Raw genomic sequence first — 10,701 nt, 5'->3', positions numbered from 1 at the left:
GTAAGCCCCCAACATTTGCATCTGTCCAAGCATGTTCATTGTCAGGCGAACTGACGGAGCCGAATCACTGCAGGTAAACAAGTATCACGCGAGAATAGCAAAAATGGCAGCTCTCATGGACACACTGTGTTCAAGGCTATGCAGGAGACTTTTCTACCCTTCCCATAGATAAAAAATGTCAACAGTCATGGTTGATGTTTATAATCGGATACCACAACAATTTAATAATTCAAGATCGTTCGTTTGTTCGGCCATTTCAAGTAAGCTTCGCTCAGCGTCTTAAAATGAAGAAAGTGGCAATTACAACTCTATTCCTGCAAGCAGTAAGTAGCGATTTTATCCACTCATTGACCGTTTACACAATTTCTGATTGAATGAAAGATTCTTAGAGACAGCATTGTCTAGATAACGCAAGATGCTACTACAGTAACAACAGGAAACTCCAAGTACCATACAAAACTAAATAGTGTGTCTAATGACAAAGGTTAATATATTTTGTATTACAAAATACAACCGTAGATACTTTGCTTAGATCGTTCACTCGATCCTTCTAGCAAACATCACCTTTTCCACCATATAAGTTAAAACGATTGTCTTTTGACAAGGCTATTCATTTTGTAAAAAAAAATAAAAATTATAATAAAAAAAATTATATATATATATATATATATATATATATATATATTATTATTATTATTTTTTTTTTGTTTTTTGAGAACTTAAGTATGATGTTTTTGCATGTTTGTATTTCAGAGTACATCACAGTCACTGTGTAGACTACATTGTGACTAACGTTATATAAACATGCAATATCGTTGACAAAAAAGATGAGTCTGAAATCACTGGTTTTGGTTTTGTCTGAGGGAATGAAGAGCGTTCCTGCTTGCGGTTGCCAGATTTCAGTAATTTAAACCCCCCAAACAGAGCTTTTCTGTGAAAGGAACACTTACACTAATGCTGTGTTTTACCTAAACATGTATAAACTGGCAACCATATGCATTGGCTGAAATAAGCCAATCAGAGCAGAGCTCAACATTAATATTAATTACTCTTCCAAATAAGGCAAAAACAGAGCATTAGATCCTAGGGAAATTTATAGGGTTTTAAATGGACCTGTAAAACTGTATGTGGACATTTTTTGCTCTTAAATAAGCCACATACCCTCTATGTAGATATCAGAGAACAATTTACCTTACTGTTTCAACTCATTCTAGGGCACCTTTGCTCCAGGTTCAACAAGTTCAACTATATTAATAGCATTTGTGGCATATTAACAGGGAATAAGGGAATTAGATAAACCTTTTCCTTAGTTTGTAAAAATAAATTAAAAATACAGATTAAAAGTAATGCACTTACAATTTTCATATTTGCCATTAAAATAAATAATCAATAAATAATTTTCAAATATCCAAAAACCACAAGGCCAGTGTTACATATTTTGTTCAGTTGAGTTCTTACAATATCCGGGATGTCTGAAGGAGTCGCCTGTAAATTGTGCCATACCTGCGTTATCCTTGGTTTCTGTCACACTCATTTTAATCACACTTAAAAATATCTGATATGATTAAACAGAGCTGCGTTACCTCATGCTCATGACCGGAAAAGCAGAAATGGCACCAGCAACTGTGTCCCGCCATAAAAAAAGTCCCACCGCTCGTGAGTAGTGTGTTGCTTAACAATCGCTCCAGCGGCCTTGCTGAGCTCCTCAAAACTCGGTCCTGCTCTGCTTCATACTACAGTAACGTTAATAATCGCATCCATGAACATGACTTCTGCCAGAGTCCTATCCCGATTATTTTCCACCGGCTGCGAAGTGTAAACCACATGTCCCAAGATTCTGAGCTCAAACTTGGCGTCATCAAGCTACGCCTTTATTTTGAATAGGCACCCTCTAGTGGACGGAAAAATTACATAGTGGAGTTTTAATTACAATAAAACCCATGTTCAGGACTCCTGCCCTGATGGAGTTTTGGTTCCTTGGCACTGTCGCCTTTGGCTTGGCTTTCTCAGTTGGAGACACTCAAATTTCAACTAAAGTTTTCAACTAAATATCCATATAAAATGAATTACTAAATTAACTGTATCAACTTTATTACTGATCTGAAATGTTTTGAGCTTCGAAGCTTCAGTAGTTATCAACATCGAATATTCGAAGCTTCGGAGGGAAGGGGCTGAACATATTTTTCTCTCTAATGAAGGCAGAAATCTGGAGAAGGGCTTTTGGGTTGCAAGAATGGACACTGCACAAATGATACAAACCCACAGGTCTGTTATTTCCCCGTTTAGATCTTTATTATATTAGTACAAATTTTTTGTTCAGTTAGAGAACAGATTAACTACAATAAAAACTGAAACAGCAGGAATCAGATCACAAGTGAGAATTTATCACAAGTGAGATAATTACTCCACATCTTCCACAACGTCAAACCAATGCAGCTTAACCTAAAATCCAAGCTCAGACATACGCTTCTTCCATATAAGCTCATGCAGTTGTGAGCAGACAGACTCCGTTGCAGGGAATATTGTATTTCGCCAGATTTTTTATGTAAACATATGCAAGCATGAATGAGAACCATTTCTAAGGGATGCGAGGTGTGTGAAAAAACCAAAACCAAAACGAATATTCGAATCCCAAATTTGAAAATCGAATACCAACCCATCAAATGAATATTCAAATAATCTGGTCCAGTCCTAATAAATGCAAGCAAGCAGATTTTAGTGCAAAGCTATATTTGATACGTCGAACTTGTAAAGCCAATGACCTGACCAACATAAATTAAATTCAAAACGTCAGAAAAACTGAAACGGAAATAAATGCAGCCCCACCCCTCAGTGTTCAGTGCTCAGGTTTCATTTTCATTCTAGCAGTTATCACTGGCCAGTGTGACAATTTGCTTAATATTCCACTCTGTGCACATGCAGAGCTCTGTTGCTCACGGCCCATACATGCATACAAACATTTCACTCATGTGCTGGTCACACTCATCGAAAAAGCCATGTCCATTCAAATAATGCGGCAACATGAAATTACTATGTAGTAGTATTGTTTCTGTTTGGAATAGCCCAGCTGTGCTAGCTGTGATGAGCAACGCTACTCTCGTTCACTGATCCACAACAACAAGTTTAAGGGATAGTTCAATTAAATTGTCATAAGTTGTTCCAAAACTGCATACATTTCTTTGTTCTGCTGAACACATTTGGAAGAATGTCTGTAACCAAGTATATCTTGGCTGGTATTGACTAAATTATATAACTTGAGGGTAACTTGAGGGTAAGTAAATGATGAAAAATGTAATTTTTGGGTGAACTATTTCTTTAAGTTCCCAAATGGAAATTAGAAGCTATTCAAACACTTACTGTGAATTGAAACCGAAAACAGTGCTGTTGCAGTACTTTGAAACATGCAGCACATCTGACTATAAATGTATACAATTACATTACAACCGCTGCAATTTGACCACCGGCTTTGACAAAATTCATAACATAAGTTACCGGGCAGCTGGCGAGTAACACCATTTAAATGCAGATTTTTACTCACATTTGATGGTTTGAAGCCTGGCAAATATGCTATGTAGGGCTACATGATTAATCGAAAGCGAACTGCAATTGCAATTTGGGTAATGTGTGATTATGAAAGCTTAAAGGCTATGATTTTACTTAAATAAATAAATGCCCAGTGTGTTGTGAAGAGCGGCTCTGTAATCAGGAGTAAACGCTGCTCCGTCTGAACGACTGCTTCGATTATAGTTGCGTATAACGTGCGTTTGAAAAAGCAACAGGAGTCAAACACCTTCACAAACTAGTAAAGCGTTCATAAACCTGTTCAACAAAAGACAACGTTTAATGACATGTTGTTATTCTCTGTCTATATATGTCGTGTGTTTGTGAGCTGATGTGGCTTCTCATCACAGAATGAGGCAGACGATTCATTATTTTATAGTGCATTACATTATATGTCAAAAATAACCTAGACAGATTGAAGAACTCAAATACACCAAATTTTGCTGCAGTCGTGTTTATTGTAGTCATGTTTAATCAAAAGCGTTTCTATCTTCTGTTTATTTATCCTACAGCATTAGCGTCACAAGCAATTTCCTGAATGTCATTCCTTCTCTGAGGCAAATGGGGCTTTTCCACTCGAGGACGCCCTCTGGCTTTCAGTATGAATTAAACTTTTGGGTAATAAATAAGAAGAAAATTAATACTAAATCAATAAAAAAAGCTTAAACTTAAAAAATAATAAATTTATAGGACAATCCATGTTTTTCTTCAATGTACAGGAGTTTTTCCCCCCACAGCAGATGCACAAGAGGTTCATATTTGATATTAAAAATAAACTGTCTAGACACACACACACACACACTTTTAATAATAACTCCTTAGGCTTAGACCTTTCTAATTTTTTTAGTCATAGGCTGTCTGTATATTAATAGGTAACCCAGCAGTTTTTTGTAAAACAAGTTCTCTTTTAAACATACTACTACTACTACTACTAATAATAATAATAATAATAATTAGTATTATTATATTGTTATATTTATTATGAAAATGTTATCGTAGGCTAATTGTAATATTTCTTATTTAAAAAAATATTTCTTAGCAGTAATAATATTCATAATAATAATTATAATAATTAAGTCATATTGATATATACGCACAATGTTTTATATACACATTTTTTATTTGTAAAAATAAATAAAAATAAAATAATTATAATAATAAATCGCATTTCAAATCGCAATTTTAACCAGAATAATCGCAATTATATATTTTCCTCAAATCGTGCAGCCCTAATGCTACGGGTGTCACGCAGATAGCGCGCCTTGAGCTCATGCAGGGCCTGCTGTTGATAGCAACCCGTGCATGAAATAAAAGTATTAGAAAACGTTTTGCATTTATTTAGTAACCGTTTAAGGCCATTTCTCGGTTTTAATAACATCATACAGTAACCTGCACTCCCCCACCAACTCTCCCCAACCAAAACCATTTTTTCTCAGATATATGCAACTCATGTGGGTTATAATTTTAAAGGGTGGAAAATAATGACATACAGAGAGGGAAGAGGAAAAAAAACTACAAAAAACTAAAACAAAAATCACATCCTTGGCAGATTTATAAGACGTATACATATTTAGAGATGGTAGAGCATTGAACTAGTAATGCCAAGGTCAAGGGATCGATTCCAGGGAATGCAAGTATTGATAAAATGTAAATAAGTCACTTTGAAAAAAATTGTCTGCAAAATGCATAAATGTAATTCAGAGAGGGAGACAGAACTGTTAACAGACATACCTTGAGGCTTGACTCATAGTCTGTGATGACTTTAAACATCAGGCCGAGTCGTAGATGGATCTCCTTGGCTCTTGAGAAGCTGGGATCAATGTAAAGCACCTCCTGAAATGCCTTTATCGCCCTGCAGACGACAAAAACAGCAAAAAAAGACAACTTTAGGAGGGACATACTTAAGTCACAGATGCATACAATGGCCCTCATTTATCAATCTTGCGTAGAAACGGGCGTATATGTTGGCATAAGATTATGCTTACACTCCTCTCATCGCCTGATTTATGAAGCTGTGCGTACCTCTGCAATCCAGGTGTACGCAATACCTGCCCTTGATAAATGCCGCGGCTGAAAACGATCGTCATTAGAATAACACGCCCCTATATATTCAAGTCTCCACCTCCTCTACGCCCTCATTTTACGGCATGGACAAACAGAAGACGATCTAATCAAAGAAGCGAAACTTCTCAGACGTGGAGATCGGGCGCGCTCAATCATCTCAGTCAGGGCACTGATTAGGACATAAGTCAATGGGCTGACTTCCTGATCAGTGTCCTGACAACTGAACTAGTGAGATGATTGAGACGCGACCATCAAGACCATCACCAGGGAAGTGGAAAAAAAAAAACCCGAAATTGTTTTATTTGGGAGTTTAAAGAGTGGGATTAAAGGCACCTACAAAAACAAAATATGGACCCAAATTACGAGTAGCCTACTCTTAATAGAGTGGTGGTTGAGAAGCGCACTCCAGCAGTTTAAATAGCTGTTTGGATGATAAATTACCATTACAATGCATTATTTTACAGCACATGTTTTGAAACAATTAGCATTTAATTTCGTATCACGGCACACATATTGGGGTGTACAATAGTGATGAAGATGTGATGTGGAGTACCATTCATTCACATTAATAATTACATAATTTGTAAGATTCTTCTTCTTATTATTATTATGATTTTTATTCTTAATGACGCTTGTTATTTAGAAGAAGAATGTCGTTTTTATTTATTTTATTATTATTTAAAAGAAGATGGTCATTTTTATTATTTTGTCAGTCTGAATTATTTCAGTCCCAGTCCGTGCGCAGCTGCCAGGCCAGGCAGGCCTGAAACGTCAGGTAAAGCGCACAGACACGTGACTGGAGGAATACATATGCCTACAGATCAAACGCTTTGGTAAAGTCACATAAATTAAACATTGACGTTCATGGTGCACAAAAATAAACACTGAATGTTGTTGTTGTGGTATTTAACAGTGGGTCATATAGCATATCTTGTCAGTGCGTTTTGTGGTGTTAGGAATTGTTTATCTGCGCATTTTCGCTCTAACTCAAAACGTGCGTACACCACCTCCTGAGCTGGCGTAGGATTTGAGCGTGCCGTACGCCAACGTCCATATTGATAAATCTCGAAGTCAAGGCTGGAAATTTGGTGTACGCACTTTTGATAAATGAGGGCCAATGTGATTAATGCTTAATTAATGATTACAGTATAATTGAAAGAAGAAAAAAACTGAAATTAAAATGTGAAAATTAATTAATTTAATGAAAAACAGCAAAAAGTAAAATGAAACGGTCCATGTGCTTTAAAAAGAAAAGCTAGCAGCAGAAGCATAATTGCCATGGAAAGACTAGTGAAACACTTATGCTGCATGGTTGCCATGTTGTAACTCGCCTCTCTCTATATATTATATAATACAGTGAGGAAAATAAGTATTTGAACACCTTAGTTATCCCACTATGAAATCATGGAGGGGTCTGAAATTGTCACTTTACGTGCATTTTGTATGATACAGCTGCAAAAAAAGTATTTGAACAGCTGAGAAAATCAATGTTAATATTTTGTACAGTAGCCTTTGTTTGCAATTACAGAGGTCTAATGTTTCCTGTAGTTTTTTACACACTTGCAGGAGGGATTTTGGCTCACTCCTCCACACAGATCTTTAGATCAGTCAGGTTTCTGGCCTGTCGCTGAGAAACACGGCATTTGAACTCCCTCCAAAGATTCTCTTTTGGGTTTAGGTCTGGAGACTGGCTAGGCCACACCAGCACCTTGATATACTTCTTACAGAGCCACTCCTTGGTTATCCTGGCTGTGTGTTTCAGGTCATTGTCATGTTGGAAGACCCAGCCTCGACCCATCTTCAATGCTCTAACTGAGGGAAGGAGGTTGTTCCCCAAAATCTTGCAATACATGGCCCCGGTCATCCTCTCCTTAATACAGTCCAGTCGCCCTGTCCAATGTGCAGATAAAAAAAACCAAAGCATGGTGCTACCACCCCCATGCTTCACAGTAGGGATGGTGTTCTTGGGATGGTACTCATCATTCTTCTTCCTCCAAACACGTTTAGTGGAATTATGACCAAAAAGTTCTATTTTGGTCTCATCTGACCACATGACTTTCTCCCATGTCTCCTCTGGATCATCCAAATGGTCACTGGCAAACTTAGGACGGGCCTGGACATGTGCTGGTTTAAGCAGGGGAACCTTCCGTGCCATGCACGTTTTCAAACAATGACGTCTTAGTGTATTACCAACAGTAAACTTGGAAACGGTGGTCCCAGCTCTTTTCAGGTCATTGACCGGCTTCTCCAGTGTAGTTCTGGGCTAAGTTCTCACCTTTCTTAGGATCACTGAGACCCCACGAGGTGAGACCTTGCATGGAGCCCCAGTCCAAGCAAGATTGACAGTCATGTTTAGCTTCTTCCATTTTCTAATGATTGCTCCAACAGTGGACCTTTTTTCACACTGTAAAAAAGTTACCTAGTTGCCTTAAAATTTTGAGTTCATTGAAATTAAAATTGAGTTAATACAATAAAAAAATTTTGAGATTCGACAACCTTTATTAAAATATTATTAAAAGATTTTGTAAGCATATTGGGTAATTGTGTTTTATTTCTGATGACGCAGTGAAACATGCCAAATACTGCTATTTTCATGATTTATCATTTTTATCATTTATCATTTTTTTCATCATTTATCACATTTTTATGTGGTTCAGATACAAAAATATTTTGAGTTTCTAATTTATTAAACAATTTTTTTTTCCTTTTCCATTGTATCAACTCAAATTTTTAATTTCAATAAACGCAAAATTTTAAAGCGACCAGGTTACTTACTTTTTTTTTTAAACCAACAAAAACCAACACTTCTTTTTTTTTTTTTACAGTGCACCAAGCTGCTTGGCAATTTCCCCTTAGCCCTTTCCAGCCTTGTGGATGTGTACAATTTTGTCTCTAATTTCTTTGGACAGCTCTTTGGTCTTGGCCATGTTAGTAGTTGGTTTCTTACTAATTGTATGGGGTGGACAGGTGTCTTTATGCAGCTGATGACCTCAAACAGGTGCATCTAATTTAGGATAATAAATGGAGTGGAGGTGGACATTTTAAAGGCAGACTAACAGGTCTTTGAGGGTCAGAATTCTAGCTGATAGACAGGTGTTCAAATACTTATTTGCAGCTGTAGCATACAAATAAATAGTAAAAAAAAATCATATATTGTGATTTCTGGATTCTTTTTTTTATATTATGTCTCTCACAATGGACATGTTCATGAAGAAAATTTCAGACCCCTCCATGATTTCCAAGTGGCAGAACTTGCAAAATAGCAGGGTGTTCAAATACTTATTTTCCTCACTGTATACACTCACCTAAAGGATTATTAGGAACACCTGTTCAATTTCTCATTAATGCAATTATCTAATTAACCAATCACATGGCAGTTGCTTCAATGCATTTAGGGGTGTGGCCCTCGTTAAGACAAATTACCTGAACTCCAAACTAAATGTCAGAATGGGAAAGAAAGGTGATTTAAGCAATTTTGCGCGTGGCATGGTTGTTGGTGCCAGACTGAGTATTTCACAATGTGCTCAGTTACTGGGATTTTCGCGCACAACCATTTCTAGGGTTTAAGAAGAATGGTGTAAAAAGGGAAAAACATCCAGTATGTGGCAGTCCTGTGGGTGAAAATGCCTTGTTGATGCTAGAGGTCAAAGGAGAATGGGCCGACTGATTCAAGCTGATAGAAGAGCAACTTTGACTGAAATAACCACTTGTTACAACCGAGGTATGCAGCAAAGCATTTGTGAAGCCACAACACGCACAAACTTGAGACGGGTGGGATACAACAGCAGAAGACCCCACCGTGTACCACTCAACTCCACTACAAATAGGAAAAAGAGGCTACAATTTCCACAAGCCCACCAAAATTGGACCGTTAGACTGGAAAAATGTTGCCTGGTCTGATGAGTCTCGATTTCTGTTGAGACATTCAGATGGTAGAGTCAGAATTTGGAAACCGAATGAAACCGAATGAAAACATGGATCCATCTTGCCTTGTTACCACTGTGCAGGCTAATGGGGGTTGTATAATGGTGTGGGGGATGTTTTCTTGGCACACTTCAGGCCCCTTAGTGCCGATTGGGCATTGTTTAAATGCCACAGCCTACCTGAGCATTGTTTCTGGCCATGTCCATCCCTTTATGACCATGTACGCATCCTCTGATGGCTACTTCCAGCAGGATAATGCACAATGTCATAAAGCTTGAATCTTTTCAAATTGGTTTCTTAAATATGACAATGAGTTCATTGTACTAAAATGGCCCCCACAGTCACCAGATCTTAACCCAATAGAGCATCTTTGGGAGGTGGTGGAACGGGAGCTTCGTTCCCAAGATGTGCATCCCACAAATCTCCATCAACTGCAAGTTGCTATCCTATCAATATGGGCCAACATTTCTAAAGAATGCTTTCAGCACCTTGTTAAATCAATGTCACACAGAATTAAGGCAGTTCTGAAGGCAAAAGGGGGTCCACCTAAGTGTCAGTATGTTCCTAACAGGGCTGGGATAAACGATTATTTTTTAAACGATTAATCTAGCGATCATTTTTCCGATGCGTCGATTAATCTAACGATTGATTTTCCCTGTCCGATTCGATTACCGATTATCTCCCCATTAATTGCCTAATAGCAATTTATACATGTTGATTTAATTATCTGAATGAAAAAATGAATTCCTTAACATTGCAATATATGTTTATTGCTCTTAAAATTCCAAAGTAAGACTATACAAGAGCAATGCATTCAATAAAACCTTGAAAACAAAGTAGGCTACCTACACACACACACACACACACACACACACACACACACATAAATAAGTATAAACCTACAACAAAGAAACACATTATACGATTTTCTATGTATGCAACTCAGCCTACAGGCTATGCCCATCGAGTAAATATCAACAAGTTGGTTAATCAAATTCGGGGACACACTGCAAGTGTGAGCGTCTCGGCTGCGTGGCGTGTCCGTTTTTGTTTCGGCTCCCATGTTAACAGGTTGGAGTTTGCACACTGCCTGTGACGCGCGGAAAACGCGTGCATGCTAGAAATAGAAGAGCGCCTATTTTTCACGCGTGT

At 37.6% G+C, this 10,701-nt stretch overlaps 1 protein-coding gene across 7 annotated transcripts in view; it reads right to left on the bottom strand.

The window, feature by feature from the left end:
- Positions 1–10,701, bottom strand: part of kdm6a (lysine (K)-specific demethylase 6A) — an 87,931-nt gene that overhangs the window by 29,673 nt on the left and 47,557 nt on the right. For all 7 annotated transcript variants that reach the window (XM_067444115.1, XM_067444117.1, XM_067444114.1 and 4 more), the window contains one exon: positions 5,293–5,413. In XM_067444115.1, the coding sequence (XP_067300216.1) occupies positions 5,293–5,413 (121 nt within the window). The remainder of the gene's footprint in view (positions 1–5,292; positions 5,414–10,701) is intronic.

The sequence above is a fragment of the Pseudorasbora parva genome, chromosome 5 (genome assembly GCF_024679245.1).
Source record: "Pseudorasbora parva isolate DD20220531a chromosome 5, ASM2467924v1, whole genome shotgun sequence".
NCBI classification, from domain to species: Eukaryota; Metazoa; Chordata; class Actinopteri; order Cypriniformes; family Gobionidae; genus Pseudorasbora; species Pseudorasbora parva.
This window is presented reverse-complemented; position numbering and strand designations above follow the sequence as displayed.